The 23,923-nt window shown below is 36.6% G+C and overlaps 1 protein-coding gene and 1 non-coding gene across 2 annotated transcripts; both read left to right on the top strand.

The window, feature by feature from the left end:
• The first annotated feature begins 4,537 nt into the window (after positions 1–4,537).
• LOC140148238 (proteasome subunit alpha type-5-like) lies at positions 4,538–20,764 on the top strand. Its single transcript, XM_072170109.1, has 9 exons — positions 4,538–4,654; positions 10,953–11,003; positions 11,568–11,634; positions 12,527–12,721; positions 13,204–13,311; positions 14,020–14,078; positions 16,780–16,882; positions 18,015–18,101; positions 18,948–20,764. The coding sequence occupies exons 2-9, from the start codon at positions 10,975–10,977 to the stop codon at positions 19,023–19,025; spliced, it is 726 nt and encodes a 241-aa protein (XP_072026210.1). The 5' UTR covers positions 4,538–4,654; positions 10,953–10,974; the 3' UTR covers positions 19,026–20,764.
• On the top strand, positions 17,353–17,425 carry Trnav-cac (transfer RNA valine (anticodon CAC)). Its single transcript has one exon. It is a non-coding gene; the product is annotated as a tRNA-Val (tRNA).
• Positions 20,765–23,923: the final 3,159 nt, after the last annotated feature.

Raw genomic sequence — 23,923 nt, forward strand, 5'->3', positions numbered from 1 at the left:
GGAATGAAGATAGAAACACCAAGGAAACAAACATACGCTTAAAATTTTAGTACAAAGTCCGCTACTACAACAGCGATATCCACACGATCATACATCATCCATATTTGGTTTTGTACTCACAGCGTGTGAACCAACGAATCGCATTTCAATTTTATATACATACCAAGAGTACTACGCTATATTTCACAAATTCAATACAATAAAAGCCGGGCATAACAAAAGAATTAAAATTGACCCAACCGTACGACTGAGCCAGCCAGCGATGTGTGTCGTGTCATGGAGTTGTTTTGGTTCAATCTGCTCAGCGCGATTTTTATTTACATAATTTTCTAGGTCATTGCCTCATTTTATTTTTTTCTCTTTGGCAATGCCTGTGGGGGTGTTGCCCGTTTGTTTCTCATCAGCACTGATTACGATAAACCAATCTTGCATTGTCACTAGACAATAGACAATGTAAAATGTAACTTCTCTTCTAAAATGTGGAGCCCGGTTTTTGTGTGAATGTGGTGTGGTGTGGGGATTGTGGGAGGGTTCTTGTCTGGGGATGGGTCTGTTGTTGTTGTAAAAAAAAAAAAAACCCTGGGTATGTAGATTTGATCGAGTGTTTGTTCAACCATATGATTATGATGCCTTGAATTTGATTCTCTCTTGAATGTGATGTCTCATTTATATTTCAATTGACACTCACCGCTTATGACAGTGCTGGGATCCCGGGCTGGGATGGTCTTCGTTTTGTGCTTTTGTCAGGCCTGGATCAGCTTCTGCTTTTTTACTATTCTTTTTCTTATGTCCTGGCTTCAGCTTGTGTGGTGTATATACATCACAGCACTTGTGAGTGGTGGGTGTCAATAATTACAAGTGTAACTGCATATCAAACTTTAATTTGGGCTTAAAGGAATAATTGCATATTTGTTTATAATATTGTATGGCTGACATGAAGAAGGGGGCTGGTGGTTTTCTGTAACTTTTCTCCACCCGCCAGTCCCAAGTACAGGGAATAAAAATGGAAGAAAAAAAAATTTAAAAAATGTGGAGCACGGGAGATAGAGGACATAAAAGATATCTTTCTTCCATGGTTTTCTAAACAAAGCACTTCTATAAGGGTCTCATGGGGTCTCAATCTCATGGCAAAAAGCTGCAAAATACCCCCCTCATAACGGGCCTCATAATCAATCCTGTGAATTGTACACGCAACGTTCGTTTTCCATGCGCCGGATTTCCATTGTCATTTTGCTTTTTTGTTCATCATCCAAAAAAAAGTTACCGTATCATTTGCGGATCATTTGTGTTAAATCTTTTCTTTCTTTCCCTCTTTGTTCTTTCTTTAAGTTCCAATTGCAGAAAGGCCTAATCAGTTCCCCCAAAAGTGTAAACAAATTAAAATTGTGTAGGTATATTGCACTATTGCAGGCTTATTCAGTGATCCCAGTGAAACTGTCTCGGGGAAAGTGTAAAAAAATAAAATTATCATTGTATTTTTGAAATTAAAAAAAAAATGGCAAAAACACGAAGAAAGTAACAACATTGATTAAGTCCCATTCAAAGCAAAGGTAAAATGAAGATAACAATAACATTGACAAAGCCCCATTCAAATGCATGTATAGCTAAGTAAATTCTCTTAAATTCAGTCAATACTACACCCCTTGATAAATTTGTGACTATTTTTGCATATTTCTCAAAAAATAATAACACACTGGTAACAAAAGTTATGTATATTATACATGGGCAAGGAATCCAATTACTATACACTTTTGTTTATGATTAAGAGGTACCGCTAGAATGTAGGCTACCCCCATTTCAATATAAACATATTATAATGAGCCACTTGTCTTGAATCACTGAAATTTCAGTGAAGTAATTGGATTCCTTGCCATTATAATATACATAACTTTTGTTACATGTGTAGTTATTTTTTTAGAAAAATGTAAAATTAGTCACAAAATTTATCAGCGGGTGTAGTCCCACCTTAAAAGGGCTCGATCACCCAGTTGCACAGTATTTTTCTGGGACCTGAGAGCACATCATGCAGACACACATATCACATACACATCTAATGACTTTATAAAGTGTATTTATCTGGGAATCATATGAAACGTTGATTTTCAAAATAACTGAATTATTTGATAGCAGAGAATTTGGGGTGTCTGATGTGCTCTCAGGTCCCATAAAAAGCTCATAAAAATACTGCCATGTGCAAAGATGAAAGACCGAGCCATTAAGTCAAGTCAAATGTCATAGCAGATTAACAAAGATGCAAAGAACTGAATTTTATGATTTTTACAATTTTCGGAATAAACAATAATCACTGAATAGGCCTTTAAAATTGAAGGATGAAAAAAAAATCAATTTGATCAAAAATGAGGAAAGCAGTATAGGTCCTAGTATTGAAAAGCTCCATTAAAATACTAGTTGCTGATTTCTCTACTTAAATAGAGATGTTTGATATTAGGCCTATGGCTAATTCGGTTTATATAAATTATAAAATTGATTCAAATTATTTATAAAAAATCTTTTCTCTTTCTTTCATTCTTTCTTTTCTTTTCTTTTCTTTTCTTTTCTTTTCTTTTCTTTTCTTTTCTTTTCTTTTCTTTTCTTTTCTTTTCTTTTCTTTTCTTTTCTTTTCTTTTCTTTTCTTTTCTTTTCTGTCATTTTCGCTTCGTTTCTTTTCGTTTTATCTTATTTTACCAAATTTAATTGTATTCATTTTTATTTGTTCAGTTTTTAGTTTTTCTTTGTTTTTGTTTTGCTTTGGTCTGTTTTGTTTTGTTGTATTTATGTTATTTTGTTTACATCAAGGGTGTTTTTAGTTTTTGTTTTTTTACGTGTTGCTTTACGTGTTGCCTTTAGCTATCTGCGCAGAATTTGAATCAAAAAATTAATAGGAATGCTGTCAAGTTATAACCCCGGGGTTAAGCCGAAAGCCGTACAGGCCTAAGACATTTACATGAATCTGTAATTTAAATTTCTCTGCTTAGGAGAGTAGCGAAATTATCCAGGATTATCTGTATTTGAATGGGACTTCAACTTTTGTCAATACCAGGGTTGCTGATTTTTTTAATTTAAAATTTGAAGGAAAAAAATGGGTTTGTTTTATTAAAGGAGTATTTCGTGATCCTAGCATCCTCTATTTATGTCATTTTTCATTAGATATCCACGAAAAAAACCTATTCCCAAAATTTCAGTTGCTTCCGATTTTGCGTTCGCGAGTTATGCATGATTAGGCCTATGTGTATTATACACTGCTCCATAGACAATGCGTTGTAATTTCGTTCTGGTGCACCAGAACGAAATTCAAATTTCACGATATCTTTGCTAAACGAATTAATCTGCAAGAAATATTTTGTACATAAACATTATGTAGCCAGAGGTTTCCAGTGATATAAAAATCTGAACTCTTTTTGAGAAAAGTGGGGGGATGAGGCTGTGGATCACGAAATGCCCCTTTAACAATCGATTTTTTTTTATTCCAAGAACTGCTATGTGATAAAGTCAGAAGTCCTATCAGGTATTTACAAAAAATTCAAAGAAAAAAAATGGTGAAATCTGCACCTGAAGATGAATTACCAATAGATCAAACGGACAACATAGTGGTATTTTAATTGTACACAAAAGTCGTATAGAAGCATTAGGAATAAAGTAATACAGTCTATTTAAAGGAGGATTTCGTGATCCTATTATCCTCTTTTTGTGACATTTTTCAGTAGATATTCGCGAAAATTTTTTTGCTATTATGTAAACATTTATGTAGCCCGAGAGGTTTCCAGTGGTATAAAAATCTCAACTTTTGTAAAAGAAAAGTGGGTGGGGGATGAGGCTGTGGATCACGAAATGCCCTTTTAAGAAAGAAATACACTTTATGCATTGATCAAAAATGGTAAAATGTGGAAAAGTTGATTTAAGGCCGTATAAAATTAATGTTTTGGTTCTCGTCCCTCCCTCCTCAATTTCTGGGATTTGTCAGATTTTTTTTTTTTTTTTTTTTAGATTTTTAAATTATTTTAGACTTTGGAATGATTTATGAATTATAAATAAATATAAATAAGTTTATTAGAGAACAAGGATCACTTCCAAGTCTTTTTGAAGTACTAAAGGTGGGTTTATCCCTCAGAATCTAAAAAAAAAAAAAAAAAGTGCCTCATCGTTTCCTCGAGCACTGTTGGAAAAGACCGAAAACTACTGACAATGCTGATTTTACATTGAAAAAAAAAAAAAAAACCTCCCTCCCTCATCAATTCATGAAAATCCTCTGGACGAGAACCAAAATATTAATTTTATATGGCCTAAAGTCAGTGATTCATTTTTTTTAAAATCATGTGATTTCGCTGGTCTTGTTTTTTTGCCAAACTTTTCAATTCAAAAATACCTAATGACAATTTTAATTACTTTTCCTTCATTTTTAGTGGGAGTAGGCAATTTTATACACATTTTTATATTCAATTTACACTTTCGATGCCGGGATCACTGAATAGTCAATTCAGAGAAGCCAATTCCAGCGACAAGTACAAACCTGACGTCAACTAATTAATATTCATAATGTGAAAAATAACCTTTGTGTATAAGTACTGCTTTACATCGTCGTGTCGAAGGGAAAAACAAGTGTCTGAAAAGTGAAAGAGTAGAGTGCTATTTCACGCTTCTTTTGATAAGTTAACAGGTATTGTGAAAAGTAATATGTAGAATTATTGATGTGCATACCTTTTGGAAGGGTTACATTCCCGCAGATCGTAGAAATGTAGACAATTTTTGGCATCTTATTTTGAAGTGTGGCTGCCGAATTTTGAACCACACCGTGACTTGCATTGTTAATGCTTCCGAATTCAACAGTATGCATCATGATCATGATCTTGATCGTAAAGCCTAGGCTAATTTAGTCTGTCCACAATCCAGGCCACTGATATTAAAACCGACAATGGATATGAGGATAAGCTTGGAGCTATCTCAAAACGCTTGAGAATCGGTCAACATGGGGTCAAGCAAGGGCCAAAAAAAGGCTAGTTCCAGTAACTGTAACTCGTCATACCTTAGAGGGACCGTTCATTATTTCTACCGGAGGGGGGGCCGGGAGAATACATGGGGGTCAGATGGTTTTGTCAGGCAAAAGGGGGGGGTCAGATGGTTTTTTAGTTATTGAAAGGGGGGGTCAGATGGTTTTGCACATCAAAAATCCTGGAGCTTCCGGGGGCTTCGCCCCCTGGACCCCCATCTGGAACATTGCCCCTGGACCCCTGACCATTAGATTTGCACTTTGCGTGTCGGCCGACACTTTGGTCCTAGTCCGGACTTAAGTCTGGCCTCGGAGAAATCTGTGACTTGTTTTTCACCTGCCACGGTGTGAATTGACATAAATTTGTACCAAAACTAAGTAATTTATTATAACATTTTGAAAAAATGGGTCATTGGGTAAAACATTCCATAAAATGGAGAAAAATTCTAGATATTGCTTCTAATTTGCCAATACAAATTTATGTACAATACAAATTTGCTGAAATAAGAGAATTTTGAACCATATTTCATAAATATACATGTACACTGTAAGAATAATAAGCTGCTGCACAGTAATGCTGTGGTCAAACTCTTCTTTGTTCTTTTACAATGAAAAGAGACAACTACACCACCCCAAACTGCTCCCCCAATACACATCCACTATCAAACCCCACCCCCACCCACACAGGTGTCATTTCCATACACTACAAAGACTCGCCCCAAACCACCATGACAGTAAACTTGGGCAATGTATTCAAATACATTATAGAAAAATAACATCATCATCATCATCATCATCATCATCATCATCATCATCATCATCATCATCATCATCATCATCATCATCATCATCGTCGTCATAATAATAATACTAATAGAAATTCACCCTTTCAGAAATTATATTATGGTTGTGTGATGGACAAATGTTCTGGACAAATGTGCAGTGGCAGCCAGCCAGTGAGTAGTGAACACATACAAACCACAGACACCCTAGCCCTATGTATGGATGGGGTGTACATGTCTGTGTGCATGTTTTCTCTCTTTCAAGAGTTTAATGAATTAGAAAGTTCCATGAAAGAAATTTTAGATATTTTTATACAGTCAAAATATTTATTAAAATATGTATAATTATCCAATTATTTCATTAACGATAACAGTAACGATTCTGGGAAGTGACAGAAAAATAATTTGGTGGATATGTAGGATATTTAATATGACAACAAATTTGGAATCAAATTTGAGATCTATTTTGACATTTTTAGATAATCATTTCACATGGATCTAATTGGACCTTCTGTGTCCAAGTGAGCCGAACCGAGTCTGTTTGTGTCCGAGTCCAGCAAAAAGTGGACTTGAGTCCGATCCGATCGATACATCACTGATTTATGTATGGTAAAAAAAAGATGTCACAAACTACTTTTTATTCCTTTTAATATACTGATGAAGAAGATTTTGCAACTCATTCATTTTACACCAAAGGGGGTATGTACTGCACCCAGTATCAACATGTATGAGAAGTTGATGCATATTTACAATTTAAGATGGTTTGATAAATGAAGAAATTAAACTTGTTTGATTTTTTATATTCTGTATGATTGAATTAAATTACAACCTCTTTACAAAAGAAATTTTGAAGTCAATGATTTAAATTAAAAAACAAAATAAATTCCGTTTTTTAAAGTTGCAAATCTTTTAAAAACTAGATTGTCTCAGCAGCAGGGGACATTAGGCTGTCATGTGCATCTAGGTGTAGAGGCTTATCCTCTTATTCCCACTTGAGCATTCTCAAGTACACTTAAAGTGTTTTGGTCTCCTGGTCAAGTCAGTTTTAATTTAGGGGTTGTTGTTATGTTGTTATAGCAACAAGCTCAGTTTCTCTGTCCAGTCAGCTGTCACTTTAGTGGTGTGCAGCCATTCAGGTCTCCCGTCTTATTTTTTAATTCCTTTGTTATGTCCATAGTTCTACTCGTGATGCACTTGCAATTGTTCCTTCGATCTTGATGGACCAAAAATCCCACCCACCCTCCCAAAAGCTGGAAGGGTGATTCAGTAACTAAATATGGTTAAAGATACTCCAATAAAATGGTATGTCCAAATATGCTGCTTTATGCTTAAAAATAGAGGCTTTGTATGGAATTTCTTGAAATCTTGAAGAATATCATTAGTAGATTGTCTCCACTTTCTACTGCGTTTTATAGAAGGGGAATGAATGCATTGTATGGAGTTTCTTCAAAACCTGAAGAATCTCGTCTGTAGATTGTCTCCACTTTCTACTGCGTTTTATGGTGTTTGAATGTGTTACGGCTTATCTTCTAAAGTAGTAGAATCTGGTCGGTAGATTGTCTCGACTTTCTACTGCGCTTTATGGTGTTTGAATGTGTTATGGAGTTTCTTCAAAACCTGAAGAATCTCGTCGGTAGATTGTCTCCACTTTCTACTGCGTTTTATGGTGCTTGGATGTGTTAAGGATTTTCTTCAAAACCTGAAGAATCTCGTCTGTAGATTGTCTCCACTTTCTACTGCGTTTTATGGTGTTTGAATGTGTTACGGAGTTTCTTCGAAACCTGAAGAATCTCGTCAGTAGATTGTCTCCACTTTCTACTGCGTTTAATGGTGCCTGGATGTGTTAAGGATTTTCTTCAAAACCTGAAGAATCTCGTCCGTAGCTTGTCTCCACTTTCTACTGCGTTTTATGGTGTTTGAATGTGTTACGGAGTTTCTTGAAACCTGAAGAATCTCGTCGGTAGATTGTCTCCACTTTCTACTGCGTTTTATGGTGTTTGAATGTGTTACGGAGTTTCTTGAAACCTGAAGAATCTCGTCAGTAGATTGTCTCCACTTTCTACTGCGTTTTATAGTGGGCTATTAGTTGCCTTCATGCTTTCCTCCCTTTCTGCTGCGTTTTTATACCAGGGTTATAAATGCTTTGTTGCTTATTTGGAGTATCTTTATTTACTTGGTTGTCAATACCAGTGGATTATATATCAGTAAATGGTTTAAGCATTGATGCCGTATCTTGCTGAATACAAAATGTTCGTTTGCTAGTGTTGGCATTGTTTATTCTTTTGGAGATTTCTAATTATTTAATTGCGGTTACAAATGCTGTTTTCCAATCCAATCCTCTGTTTGATCCAAAGATGTATCTGTTTAAGATATGCTTAAGATTTGCTTAAGATGAAATTTGGTTAAATGTGATTCAGAAGTCAACTTTTGTTTGTCCAGCCTGTATGGTTGGCTTGTACACATTTTCCAATAATTTGTGTATTTATTGATTTATATGAAGATGATAAATAATTCCAAATGCTTGCTGCAATTAATCATCTCAATGTATATAATTTGTTTAATTGATATGAAATCTGTTATTATCTCAATATAGTCTTAATTTCTATGAGATTGTGAAATTATTATAAATAAGCTTATGTGTATTAAATGGTCCTCATGATCGTGGGGGCAATGCGGAGTCTATTCTTTGCGTTGTTGTGCTTTCCTGCTGTCTCGAGACAATTCATTTTACAGCCATTTTAGCCTAATTACATAAAACTAATGAATTATAATAATTTTGACCCCAAGTTTCCAAACCTGCCACTTGAAAGATTATTCTTGGTGCAAAAAAACAGTAACTTTAATCAGTCTTATGGATAATATCACTGTGGTTTGTTCAGGGACCTGTGGTATTGAAGTACATACATGTACTAGCTGGAGCACTAGGGTGGCAGTTTGAACCAAAAACTGTGTACATGCATGTGAAATAAATAATATTAAAAACAAAAAAAACATTTTAAAATATCCAGTGGGGTTCTACCTGGTTGAAGGTATTTGAGGATGTGCCACGATTTTGGGGTCCTTTTCAGCGATTTTGGTATATTGATGGGTGGCTATTACGTAAAGACCAATATTTGGAGAAAAGTGCCAAATTACTGCAATTAGGGTAAATTTTGGTGCATTTTGTGAAAAATTGGTATACTGATAGCTGGGTGGCAAAAACAGTAAAGGCATAATTTTTCAGTCTGATATGTGGCAGTGATGTGATCCATGCGCGCATCTATTGCGCGTCATTGCGTGTGTGCATACGTCAGCGCTTTAAGCGTCCACTAGCTAACTTGCCTAATGAAATGCACACTGACATCACTGCTACAAACTACAAAGGTCTGATGTGATGGCACATCCCTGTAACCAAAATTACAAAGACCCCCACTCCTCCACAGCAATTTCCATTTTGGTGGGGGGGGGGGTCATATGATTTTCATGTAGCTCGGAGGGGGGGGTCATATGGTTTTTATTATCGGAGAAGGGGGGTCATATAGTTTTCGGCAGTGACTTTCTGTCTGCTCCCGCCCCCCCCTCCGGTAGAAATAATGAACGGTCCCCTAGTCCTAGATCTAGCGATGACAGATGATATTTTTTTCTTTAAGTAAACTATTCTGTCGGTCCGTGTCACGTCACTTCCGGTTGATGATGTTCGAGTGAAAACAAGTCCCCGATTCGATTTTGTTGATGATTTCTGTCATTGGTGTAATGTAAATATCGATCGCAAATAGTCAGTGGAATCAAACAACCGTTTCTCTTCAGAGTGAAAGAAACTTACTTGATTTACCATTTATATACTGACAAACTTAAAATTAAATTCCATGGTCGAAATGTCGTTTTTCCGAAATTGAATGTCACTCCAGCAACATCGCTATGTAGCCTCCTTCACAGCCGGTTTCTGTTGTTCACAACAAACCGTGAGCCACATGCAGTTTGGGCCCGAGACTAGAGATAGCCCGGATGTCCGACCGACAGAATAATGTGTTTGGGTTCATTTTAAAGCTGATGAAATTCTCTATCTTTTGAGATGTCGTATTTTTCTATTTACCCCTCCTTTTTTTTTTTTTTTTGGCTGCCGAATTTTGAACCACACCGTGACTTGCATTGTTAATGCTTCCGAATTCAACAGTATGCATCATCATCATGATCTTGATCGTAAAGCCTAGGCTAATTTAGTCTATCCCCAATCCAGGCCACTGATATTAAAACCGACAATGGATATGAGGATAAGCTTGGAGCTATCTCAAAACGCTTGAGAATCGGTCAACATGGGGTCAAGCAAGGGCCAAAAAAAAAGGCTAGTTCCAGTAACTGTAACTCGTCATACCTAGATCAGGTCCGTAGATGTCATTATGATAAAGACTGAAGTCTTGCTGGCAGGACTAGGGCCCAAGGCATGACTTGTTCGAGCATTGAATATTATTCTCTTACGCAAATTCGTTGCTAGTGTTTCTCGAGCAAAGCATGACACCACAGCCATGACAGCACAGCCTGGTCTGACCACGTCATCATAAACATGATTAAACACAACATAAAATTTATAAGTAATTGATTTGTCATGGAAATTCGGAAGTAAACAATGCCGATCACGATGGCTGTATTTTCTGTAGTGCCCGCAAAAGTTGCTCAAATGACACATTGGCCATGACATGTTGGCATAGATAATTTCTTAAAAATGAGCAAACTTACAGTGTATCTCCACACGGAGCGAGTGTTTTAAAACAAAAGTGATTGAGTATAAATGCATCTTTAAAAATGACCAACGATTGTGTGTGTGTTTTATTAGCTACCTGACATACATTTGTATCAATTGGTTCGATCAAGCATTGAAATGCTTTCAACTTTTGTACTGGATCGTTCAAGCATGCTCAACAATTTTTTCAATATAAGTGCTGATGTGGCCCTAGTAGAAGTAAAAACGGATACTATAGCCAGAGTTCTAGGGCTAGATATCACACATCATCAACATAAATTTTGGAAACATTAAACATCACAAAGACTTTGGAAAAAAAAATGTGTTTGAAAATTGGCGTTTATTGTGTCATAGTGGATAGATTTCGTGATCAATCATGATCTATGATCATGCATGCTACACTTTAATTTCGCACATTAAAAGTGAAATTTAACGCTTGACTTTGATTTTCTCATTGATTTTCCTCCAGATACCGGTAAAAGCTCAACATCATGTTTCAAACAAGATCTGAATATGACAGGTGAGTTCACATGTAGGCTGGGAAATAAGTAGGGGCTAGGGGGCCATTTAGCCCCTGGTTCATTGAAAATAGCCACATCTCCCACTTATTTTCACCCTTGGACTGAACATACAAACACGATGAGGAAAGATTGCAAGAGGAAACTGAATATAGCCAGTGTTTTAGCTAGCCACTGGTCCACCTGTCATTTTGGATGGGCAGCAAGGCATTACGGTGTCCAAAATGGTCAAAAATACCTTATTTTACAAAATCATGGTGTCCACTTCCTATTCACTCCATTATAAAAATCAGAATTTTAGGGTGTCCAAATTGAAAACAGGGTGTCCAAATGACACCTGGACACCCCTCTGGCTAATGCCTTGATGGGCAGTTGGCTCTTGGGACAGACAAAATTAATGCCTGACTGACATATGCTGAATTCTAAAAATAATACACTTGAATAATTTCTGTGAAGTTGGTCAATGGTGTAATCATTAGGCAACAAACAACTGCAGCAGACTGAAAGATACCTATTATTTGATACCATTTGATAATTATTTGATACCATCTTCCTTTTGACCACAGAGGTGTGAACACCTTTTCACCAGAAGGACGTCTGTTTCAAGTAGAATATGCCATTGAAGCTATCAAGGTAAGAATTGTTTTTTTGTTTTGTTTTTAAATTTCAAGATTGTACTAATTTAACTGAACAAGCTGTCAGACCCCAAATGCAATAATATGCCAACATGTAGGCCTGGTGATTTTATAGCACTTACAAAAGTACAAATGGATTTTGCTAGAGTAAAATGGTGCAACTAGACAATGAATGAATTTAAAAAAAAAAGTTTAAAGATATTGACAGTGTTCGAAATAAGCACTTGACTTATCCTCATATTAACTTGTCCACAAATCAGTGGGGACAACCGATGGACAACCAGATATTTTACCTCCAAAATCCTGATTAGTAAAAAAAAATGAAAACTGGACATAAATTGAGATCATGTTGATCATGATGTGAGATCATGTGACCACTGATGTCCACTTCTTGAGCATGTTCATATCTGAATTTTTAATTTACCGTTGCCAGTGATTGAGATTCACAAGATCAGAATGGCAAATTTTCAGGTCAACTGAAAATTTTTGAGGACAAGCAGAATCTTTACTTAGGTTGTCCTCAGGACAACCTCCATTTTTTCCTTATTTCAGACACTGGATATTGGCTCACACTGCTAGCACCAGTGTGGTTGAATTTTGATCTTGTCGTGATATTTTTTAAGCAAATCTTTATGCCTTTCTATCGAACTTAAAAAAGTTTTATGCAAAACATTTATTCATTTGCTGAGTACTGATTACTGAATTGTTTGTGTCGTCTTCCTGCAAGCACCATAATTTTTCCAAATATTTGCAAAAAGTCAAGAATGAAGATTCAAGTGATGTAATACGCACGTTTCATTCTGATGAGGGCAGATAATCAGAATGTGTACCTTAAACATTAATTTTTAGTCCATATTTATCGAAACATATTCTTTACACCAATACTACAGCTTGGATCTACAGCCATTGGTATTCTTACCTCAGAAGGTGTCGTCCTGGCTGTTGAGAAGAGAGTAACGTCACCGCTAATGGAGGTATCCAGTATCGAGAAAATTGTCGAGATTGATAGTCATATAGGCTGCGCAATGAGTGGACTCATTGCAGACTCCAGGACAATGATTGACAGGGCCAGAGTTGAAGCACAGGTAGGTGGTGTTCCTCAAGGATCAATTCTTGGACCCATCATTGTCAGGTTGCAAGTTGTATGTGTTAGTGCCTTTGTGCGCAATGAGTAAACTCATTGCTGATTCCAGGACTATGATTGATAGGGCTAAGCACAGGTAGGTGGTGTTCCTCAAGGATCAATTCTTGGACCCATCATTGTCAGGTTGCAAGTTGTATGTGTTAGTGCCTTTGTGCGCAATGAGTGGACTCATTGCTGATTCCAGGACGATGATTGATAGGGCTAAGTACAGGTAGGTGGTGTTCCTCAAGGATCAATTCTTTGACCCATCATTGTCATGTTACAAGTTTGTGAATCAGGGCCTTTTTGTGAATTCATTTTTTGAATGATGTTGTTGGCTACTTTTGTAGAGGTGTTTGGAGTATTAAAACAAAATAAGCAAAATACAGAAAATACAGTATTATTCAGAATTCCTAACTTGTATTGCTTGTTTTACTATAACAGAGTCACTGGTTTACATACAATGAAAAGATGTCAGTGGAAAGTGTCACACAAGCTGTCTCTAACCTAGCTTTGCAGTTTGGTGATGATGATGCAGGGGCAGGAGCAATGGTATGTAACTTTTCAATAGAAAAAAATTTACATTAAAAAGCTTTACTAGATTAGTAACATTTACCATTGTTGTTAAGCATCTCTACTATAGTCTGTATATCTACCTCGAGTCACCGGCACTAGCTTTGAAGTTCAGCGTGTGCTGCGTTGGCTTAGCGTGGTTTCTTGCGTGTACATATGCGGCATGTTGATCGTGCACGTAAAAGTATGTACATGCACCAAGTAACGCTAAGCTAACGCAGAACACACTGAACTTCAAAGCTAGTGCCGGTGACTCGAGGTAGATGTATACAGACTAAAGTTGGGAAAGGAAGTTTCCCAAGCTTTACTGAGATATAGTATCATTTACCACTGTTAAGTATCTCTAGTTGGGAAAGGGAAGTTTCCCAAGCTTTACTGAGATATAGTATCATTTACCACTGTTAAGTATCTCTAGTTGGGAAAGGGAAGTTTCCCAAGCTTTACTGAGATATAGTATCATTTACCACTGTTAAGTATCTCTAGTTGGGAAAAGGAAATTTCCCGACCAAATGCCTAAATTTCCCTGGAAGGAGCTTCCTGATTTCCACAAATATCCAGGCCTGTATAACAGGTGTTTTATACTAATAGCTGTCTAAATGTAAATTGGCACTCCTGTTGTACTTTTTGTATATATGGTGTAAATGAAATATTGTGAACATGACACTTATTGTGCTTGTGCATTTACAGAGTCGGCCATTTGGTGTAGCATTGCTATTTGCAGGAATTGATGAAAATGGACCACAGTTGTAAGTAACTTGTGTTTGTCTCTGCTTTATATTTGATTCACAATTCATGTTTGGCATGTTATTTGTGACAAACAGTGTAATACTTCTTCACTTTCCATGAGTGATACACAAATACATATTGTAGCAGAATGCAAATTCTCCATGTTCATCCAAGTCAGGGTTCGTAGCGGTCATTAAATTCCTTAAAAGTCAGTGAATTTGAAGCAAGGTCATTAAAGTCATTAAAAGTCATTAAATTTTGTAGAAAAGTTAAAAAAGTCATTAAAAGTCTTTGAAATATATTTGTATGAAGGAAAAAATAAAAATACGATGTATTTTAATAATTATTTTATTTAATTTATGATTACATACCTGCCAACCGTTCCGCTTTTGGCGGAACTGTTACACTTTTTAAACCTCAAAGTCGGTAAAAAGCGGAACGTTCCGCTCGAGAAAAAAGAAATATTAATGATGATTCTTTCTGGACACATATATTTCCAATTTTAAAATGAAAATTCCTTAGAACCCTGACTGGATGACTAGGCTAGATAATGGTACTCATTTAACATGCATGTGGTCACCTTTTCATGCCCAAAAGACTCCCAAAATTGATGCATTTTGGTCGATTATCGGACCTGCATGTTATTAGGTTTTGCGTTCAAAAACTCATCTCTTTTTCCTCAATGAATATTACCTTAGTAAGAAGTATGTAATGTGTATTAATGAACGATGACGTTTGAGATGATGCTGGACTGATGTCGTGTAGGCCTATGACTACTCTAATATCAAGTCATGTTTAAGTCTAAATTAAATTGAAGCAAACTTGGGTCAAAGGTTTGATATGAACCTTTTAGCTGTATCCTTTGGCTTTGTGTGGCCGTCAGTCGGGGTGGACTTGGGGTGGGGGTGGGGAGGTTGGGTGGGGGTGGGTAAGTGTGTGTATGTATTTCCCTTGGGATAGGCCTACTATTTTAGTCCCAATTTGTAGTGACATCACTCTGTATGTTTAACATACTGAATTTTACAAATTACTTTTATCATACAATGTATTCTTCATGCACATTAGTACCCCCCATGTGGGCCCCTCCCACATACCCGAAGGTGTGTGTGTGGGGGGGGGGGTCAAAATTTGATGAATCATTGTTGTTATATTGCGCATTATATATATCAATTTCAGTCATGTAGGCCATGTTATTAAAAAAAAAAAAACTTTGAAGAATGTCTCTCATGTACAAAAGTATAGGAAACTGAAAACTTTAAAGCATGTTTTCTGGAAGAAGGAAGCACTTTTTATTAAAAGTGTAAAACAAGCCAGGAGCTTTGAAATACACATTAGTACCCCCTCCCCATGTGGGCCCCCTCCCACATACCTGAGGGAGGGGGTGGGAGCAAAAATTTAATGAATCATCGTTTTTATATTGCGCATTATATATATCAATTTCTGTCATGTAGGCCATGTTATACAGGCAAAAAAAACTTTGAAGAATCTCTCTCATGTACAATAGTATAGGAAACTGAAATTTTAAAACCCCTTTTTTAGGATGAAGGAAGCATTTTTTCAAAAAAGTCTAAAACAGGTCAAAAATGGTGTAAAAACCCTCTGGCTTCGGGGGGCTTCATCCACTCGACCCCCACGGGGCTTTGCCCCTGAACCCCGCTGTTATATGCTCGGTCGCACAAGTGCTCCCGCGCAATATGTGTTCCACTTTTGGGGTTTCACTTTTGGGGTTTCAGGTGTGTGATTATTATGTATTACTTTATACTTTCCCGTTAGATAAATTAGAACAGTAGATTAGTTGAGTAACCCTTCCGAATTCAGCAGCTGAACCTGCAGGCTGTAGTATCAATGTATATTTAAAACTAACTGGTACTTATATTAAGAGGTACAAACATAACTGGTACTTATATTAAGATGTACAAACAATACTGTTCAACACATCCGAGGTATGAGATTTAATAAAAAGTCATTGAAAAGTGTATTTGAAAGTCATTAAAAGTCATTGATTTCACTGTGGTCTTGACACTATGAACCCTGCAAGTCAAATATTGGTCTTAAATTGATCTTTCAAATGATATTGTGCTGAAATTTGTGTGAAGCGCCAGAAAATTTTGACTTTCATTGCTAGGTGGGGCGCAGAATTGATGCTGAATTGGTCAATTCGGCACACCCTTATGGCACATGCCCCCCCCCCCCCACAGTCACTACGCCACTGGTATTGACAGCATTATTGCGTGAGCACTTCAAATAAAATACAAACTTTAAACAAAATGCTAAATGCATGCTTTATGTTTATGGGTATGATGCTGTTAATAGGGGAAAAGCACACCTCGGCCTATTGAGGTGTGCAGTTTGCAGCACACCAGGTTTTTTCAAAACTAGAGTGTATGTCTGTCTGTACTGTACCATGCAACAGCCTCACTTGCCCAATAAGAAAGCCAGATTTTTTTCTTTATCCAGTGATTTTCACATTTGCTATTTCTTTGCCTCAGTAGCAAATATACGGTATACTTGTTCTAAAAATGAAAAGAAATCTGAACTTTATGGTGTTTTGGTTTTCACTTTTAATCCATTTAATGTTCCAAAAATGAAAAAAAAATCTGAATTTTATGGTGTTTTGGTTGTCACTTTTAATGCCTTTAATTAAAGTATTGATCAGAGGAAATGTCATACGTACAATAGTTTAAATTACTAAGTATTGTGATTGAATATCTATTTACACAGATTCCACATGGATCCATCCGGTACTTTCATCCAGTACGAGGCCAAAGCAATCGGATCAGGGTCAGAAGGTGCACAGTCACAACTTCAAGAAAGTTATCACAAGGTATCTAAAAAACTTATCTTCTACCAAGAGTAGCAACTCCCAAACTCCCAAGTAAAATGTTCAACAGACTAGAGTGATATTCAGTGATTCCACCCTATTGTTATTTTCCATTGACTCTGCTCAACAGCTCTTGCCTCGACTGGAGCAAAATATTAGTCAAATTACTCTCCCTGTGGTTCATCTGGTAATAGCAGGGCAGATGATCCATGATAAAAGACCTTGTTACAGTCGGTTCCGATCAGGGTCACGCCCGATTGTCGGCAACACTTGCCTGTCCTGTAAAAAATACCCCGACCAGATATCTACGGCGACCTCCTTCACCATGTAGGTCACTTGTGCCTGGCCAAAGTATCGTCAGTGTTATCTCCTAGATTTCAGCTGTTAATGCCTAGATATGCTCGACATAAAAACAAACAAATAAACTCATTTTGATCTAACAAATTTTGTTGCCACTCGTTACTTCTTCTATCGGCGTGGTGGCCTAGTGGTTAGAGCGTCCGCCTCACGATCGGGAGGTCGCGGGTTCGAATCCCGGCCGTGCCATACCAAAGGCTTTAAAAATGGTACCTACTGCCTTCTTGCCAGGCGTTCGGCATTGAAAGAATGGAGTAGGGAAAGTTAAACACATGGCTACCAGTGGACTAACTCCCTGCTGTAGCTTTTCTGCTTGCAGATATGTGGCCTAGGGTTATGAAATGGAGATAGGCGCCGCCCAATGGGCCGAAAGGCTTGGGAAGGATTTAACTTCTTCTATCACCCTCCATTGATCTTTCATTGAGTTTTATGGTGACAAAGAAGTTGAGTAGGCTAAGTACAACTAGAATTCAAATTGAATAATTTGATATCATTTGGAGCAAAATGTGAGCAACTTTATTTTCTCTGTATGAATTGTAATGACTTTTTCCCTACTAAAAGCTACTCTGGCTCAATTGCAATCAGCCATTTTGGTATACCTACATGATGTGAAGCATTATATGGCTCAGTGAAACTTTCCCATCCCCATTATCTGAGTCTCCATTGGAGGGTGTAGCTTGTATACTATACAATAAATTTGGAAAGTGTTTTCAACAATTTTGTTTAAAGCTCTGTGCGTAGTGGTGTAAATTTGTGCTCTGTATTTTGATTATTTCAGTCTATGACATTAAAAGAAGCGTGTAAAGAATCCTTAGTCATCTTGAAGCAAGTTATGGAAGAGAAACTCAGCTCCACAAATGTAGAGGTAAGAAGGAGTCCATCGGTGTCAAAGGTTGTAGGTGTGACGCTGTATAATCATGTGATTGGGGAGACCACCAACTTAGAACACTTGAATTCATTGGGAAACTCGCTCGGTAATCGGTATCTTTAAGGAATGCATCTTTTTTTTCTTTTGAGAAACAGGTGCACTCCTTGAAGATACCGAGTTAAAACCTTTGAGGTATATGTTGTTTAATTTTCAAGGATGAACACTGATAAGGGAACAATAAACAATTACATGTAGTGGCTGCATAGGTTTGAAAAAGATGAAGAAAATAGTCCAAGCAAAGTATTTGTTGTCAAACCACATAATTTAATTGCATAGCAAAAAGTATGAATTTTCAGCTATTGACATTTACTGATTAGGGAGCCATATAATTGAATACCAGAATACCCTACCAACATGGTGTGCAAAAATTAGAGAAATAAAATGATGATTTTTTGTAAATGGATATGGTTATAGCACCGTCAATGGTCACTATCTCCATTATACTAGAAGCGTTACTTGTACGGTAAAAAAAATTTTAATTTACACAAGAAAAAGTCACACATAAAAAACAGACATTATTATTTAAATGTGCAATTTGATATTTTTCAAACATTCGGGTACCTCATCCAGTGATAGTTTGGATTATAACAAGCAATTTCTTTGTTCATTTTCTTCTTTCCTTTGCCAACACCAAAAAGCTCTGGCTTACCACAAAATGCTTAATTTTCCAAACATTGCTAATGTACCACAGCAGTCGATTAACCACAGTGTCAAAATGGGTGTAAATACCCTAATATTTTCAAGTATATACAAACTTTATTTTTGTATCTCTTATATTTTCAGATGGCAACCGTGACTCCTCAGAAGATGTTCCATATGTTTACAAAAGAAGAAATTGAAGCCATTATCAATGACATTTGAGTGATTACAAATCCACAGCACAGTTGTCTTATATTTGATTTCTACTGAACTTTCATACTGTGTAGGAACGGCAACATGGAAATTTGGTGTATTTTGTGTCGGCTATTATTTTTACATTGAAAATACAGACTTGAAAAGTTTCTGAATATTACGGCTGATGTAGGGTGTTTCTGTATAGTATTCCTATGTTATACAGCATATGTGCCCATCCACCACAAACTGGTCGTAAAGTCGGCATTTTCCATTTTGAGATACAATCAAAAACAGTATATGGATTTCTATGTAAAGTATATTAGGAATTTGACCTTTGATGAACCACAACTTCACTTCCAGATGTCCGATGAAGCTGGTTGAGGTGTCATTTTGAAGCTGAAAGTGCATTCATTCAAAATCTGCAATAAATTGAAAATGATCCAGAGCCGACTTTACTACCACTTTGTGGTGGATGGTCACATATATCATGGCATGCAGTCCAGCCAAAAAGGAAATACAGTACCATAAACTAGTCTAGGAGACAAAAATCTGTGATCTGTTGGAAAATCTGTGAAAAATCTGTAATCCAACACATATTTTTTACAGATTTTCAAGTGGTCACATATTTTTTGTCCTGGTGATAGGATATTCAGAAACAAAAACATTTAAATTTGGCAAAATGCTTCAAAGAGATTAGAACTCATGTTACAGGAGGATTGTCAAATCAACAACTTCAAACCCCGTTTGTTTTTTCAAGACAGATATTCCCTACATCTTAGACTACAGAGTGGCAAAAATAGTATGCGATTCATTTCAAGCCAAATGAGTTATTTGTAGCGTATTCTCAATTTTGATTTTTTTTTTCATGTATTACATTCTTGTCACTTAAACGGATTACAACAAGTATACTGAATACTCTGTTGAAGAAATTGAACTTTGCGTTTCTGAGATGAGATATATGAATACTACAAAGATTCGCCTAATGGCACTATGGGCTCCCTTGACATAATTGGAATTTTAGGCACAACCTAAAAGTGCCCTCCTGTAAAATTCCCAGTAGCAAATAAGGACACATAACCTTAATTCTTGGATTTTAGAGGAGAGTGCTCTCTATTTGCACATGAAATTTACCTCAAGGCAAAGGAGCCCAAGTGTGCCATTATGCGAATCGTTACTGTATGTTGCAGACAATGCTAGAATTAGAAAGACAAAAGAAGTTCAATACTGCATTCAGCCATAGCTCAAAATCCAATTTTCCTTCCAACATTATGGCTTGCTTTGCTGGGACAGGTCACATATGGTCTTGTGATGTGTGTATCTGTAGGGCGCAGTCACGCTGCAGATCCCTTTGTTCACACATGTATCACACACGGAACGCTACTGTCGCGAGAGAGCCAAATGGACTATATCTATTATATCATATGTTGGATATATAAGACATCTTATGTGATTGTGGGTATTAAATCATAGGCAATTTTACCAAAAATTGGGAACCAGTGCTACCGTACTGCTACATGTATAAATTAATTCATATTCATGGCTGAAACACTCCTACTCTTTTCACGTTTTCAATTTGGAAACTTATCACCATTTCTGTTGTTGGGTCTCTGTTTGCTCAAACTTATTGCTTGCCTTGCAGGCATCAAACAAAAACAAATTGTGTATTAAACAAAAAACTGCAAATGTTGTATGTTCATAGCAAGAAATACACATGTACTGATAGGTTGCACTGTAACTTGTAATAAATGAAAGAAAAGAAAAACAAGTGTAATTTCTGTTGATTGATGATTTCAGTGTTGAGGTGTTGATAAACTACCTCATGTAGCTATTTAATGCTGATATGAGGAGTTGATGAACTACCTTGTGTTGCTATCTAATGCTGATATGAGGTGTTGATAAACTACCTCGTGTAGCTATCTAATGCTGATATGAGGTATTGATGAACTATCTCATGTAGCTATCTAATGCTGATATGGGGTGTTGATAAACTACCTTGTGTAGCTATCTAATGCATTATGAGGTGTTGATAAACTACCTCGTGTAGCTATCTAATGCTGATATGAGGTATTGATGAACTATCTCATGTAGCTATCTAATGCTGATACGAGGTGTTGATAAACTACCTTGTGTAGCTATCTAATGCTGATATGGGATGTTGATAAACTACCTGGTGTAGCTGTCTAAGGCTGATATAGGGTGTTGATAAACTACCTCGTGCAGCTATCTAATGCTGATATGAGGTATTGATGAACTATCTCATGTAGCTATCTAATGCTGATACGGGGTGTTGATAAACTACCTTGTGTAGCTATCTAATACATATATGTGTACATCCATATCAAAATGATGCTACATGTGTCTCATTTCACTTAATAGCTACGAATAAATATCCGACTCATCTCCAGTGGAGGTCACTTCAAGTCATCCCCAAGTCACATGGTTAATGAATGTTCTCTGTATTCCTAAACCATGTTACTTGGGGATGATTTGAAGTGACCTCCACTTCAGATGAATCTGGTATTTATTCCTAGCTATTAATGTAACAAGAGACATATGTAGCAGCCGACACATGCATCGTTTTGATATGGATGTACACATATGAGGTGTTGATAAACTACCTCATGTAGCTATCTAATGCTGATACGAGGTATTGATAAACTACCTCGTGCAGCTATCTAATGCTGATATGGGATGTTGATAAACTACCTTGTAGCTATCTAATGCTGATATGAGGTGTTGATAAACTACCTCGTGCAGCTATCTACTGCTGATATGAGGTGTTGATCAACTACCTCATGTAGCTATCTACTGCTGATATGAGGTGATGATAAACTACCTTGTGTAGCTATCTACTGCTGATATGAGGTATTGATAAACTACCTCATGTAGCTATCTACTGCTAATATGAGGTGTTAATAAACTACCTCATGTAGCTATCTACTGCTGATATTAGGTGTTGAAAAACTACCTCGTGTAGCTATCTAATGCTGATATGAGGTGTTGATAAACTACCTCGTGCAGCTATCTACTGCTGATATAGAATGTTGATAAACTAACTCGTGTAGCTATCTACTGCTGATATGAGGTGTTGATAAACTACATGTACCTCGTGTAGCTATCTACTGCTAATATGAGGTGTTAATAAACTACCTCATGTAGCTATCTACTGCTGATATAAGGTGTTGATAAACTAACTCGTGTAGTTATCTAATGCTGATATGAGGTGTTGATAAACTACCTCGTGTAGCTATCTAATGCTGATATGAGGTGTTGATAAACTACCTTGTGTAGCTATCTAATGCTGATATGAGGTGTTGATAAACTACCTCGTGTAGCTATCTACTGCTGATATTAGGTGTTGATAAACTACCTCGTGCAGGTATCTACTGCTGATATGAGGTGTTGATAAACTACCACGTGTAGCTATCTATTGCTGATATGGAATGTTGATAAACTACCTCGTGTAGCTATCTACTGCTGAATGGAATGTTGATAAACTACCTTGTGTAGCTATCTACTGCTCATATGAGGTGTTTATAAACTACCTTGTGTAGCTTTCTATTGCTGGTATAAGGTGTTGATAAACTACCTCGTATAGCTGTGGAATGTTGACACGAGGTATTGATAAGCTACATTGTGCAGCTATCTACTGCTGATATGAGGTGTTGATAAACTACCTCGTGTAGCTATCTACCACGGCTATGGGGGACAGGTAAATGGCAAGTTAAAAATGGGCGAGTTAGATGAAAGCAAGTTAGAATGGCAAGTTACCCCCTGCAGAGATTAAAGAGTGACCCCTGCAAGGTTTTACAGCAAGTCCCTCCGGATCTGGATACACTAACTATGCCATTTTGTATATGATATGCCAAATAATAACCAAATTAAAATTTGACCAAAATCTTATATTAAGGGAAGGGGTATGAACGTTTGGACAGTATTTATTGTGGGACATTAGAGCACATCAGCCATATCGAATTGCATTTTGAATATGAAGAATGTCCTTCTGATATCAAATAATTTTGGATTTTTTTAAAATTCGCAATGTAATACACATTTTATGACAAATGATTAAAAATTGATATTTTTGATATTTAACAGTACTGTAGGTGGGATGAAAAGCCGATGATCAATTGAAAATTTTAACCTTTCAGTATTGAAGATATGAATTTTTTCCCAAAACACCACAAAAATTAGGTCTTTTGGGGAAAAAATCCTCCCAGCTACATACACTTTAAGAATATATCATTAGATAAATTTACTTAGAGGACTGTTATATATCAAAAATGTGAAAGACATTCTTTGTATTCAGAATGCAATTCGATATGTCTGATGTGCTCTCGTGTCCCACAAAAAATACTGTCAAAACGCTCATTCCAGATCCCTTAAAGGAAGTCTCCGGCAATCACAACATTATGTCAGGAAAATTATTATCAAGCACTCATTGTTACCATAAAAACAAAACAAAAAAAACAGTTGTCTCAATACATGATATTCATTTTATGAGTTTGTTTTGAATAAAACCATGTAATTTGTGCTTGATAATTATCTAACATATAAGGCATAAAATGTTGTTAATTGCCAGAGACTTCATTCAAGGCTTTAAAGCATACATGTTCATCTGCAAAGTCCATCTCTGTGCTAGTACTTTGTAGAAGCCTTTTATGCGGAATATCAGGTTTGTCTCCAATGACTGCTGGGTGAGGCTTTAACCCCTATTAGAAATATCTTCCACAGGGGGAGTATGTTTTTCAAATGTAATTGGTCAGAGTTAATCATTTTGAAACTCCCCCTGTATTATGGCTATACGAGGTAGTTTATCAACACCTCATATCAGCAGTAGATAGCTACACAAGGTACATGTAGTTTATCAACACGTCATATCAGCAGTAGATAGCTACATGAGGTAGTTTATCAATATCAACACC

Source organism: Amphiura filiformis, chromosome 3, assembly GCF_039555335.1.
Source record: "Amphiura filiformis chromosome 3, Afil_fr2py, whole genome shotgun sequence".
NCBI lineage: Eukaryota > Metazoa > Echinodermata > Ophiuroidea > Amphilepidida > Amphiuridae > Amphiura > Amphiura filiformis.

Excerpts from the sequence above, each read along its gene's own strand:
- LOC140148238 (XM_072170109.1), top strand. The coding sequence starts at position 10,975 with ATGTTTCAAACAAGATCTGAATATGACAG. Across the intron at positions 11,004-11,567 it reads ACAAGATCTGAATATGACAG|AGGTGTGAACACCTTTTCAC; the intron begins GTGAGTTCACAT and ends TTTTGACCACAG. Across the intron at positions 12,722-13,203 it reads GGGCCAGAGTTGAAGCACAG|AGTCACTGGTTTACATACAA; the intron begins GTAGGTGGTGTT and ends TTACTATAACAG.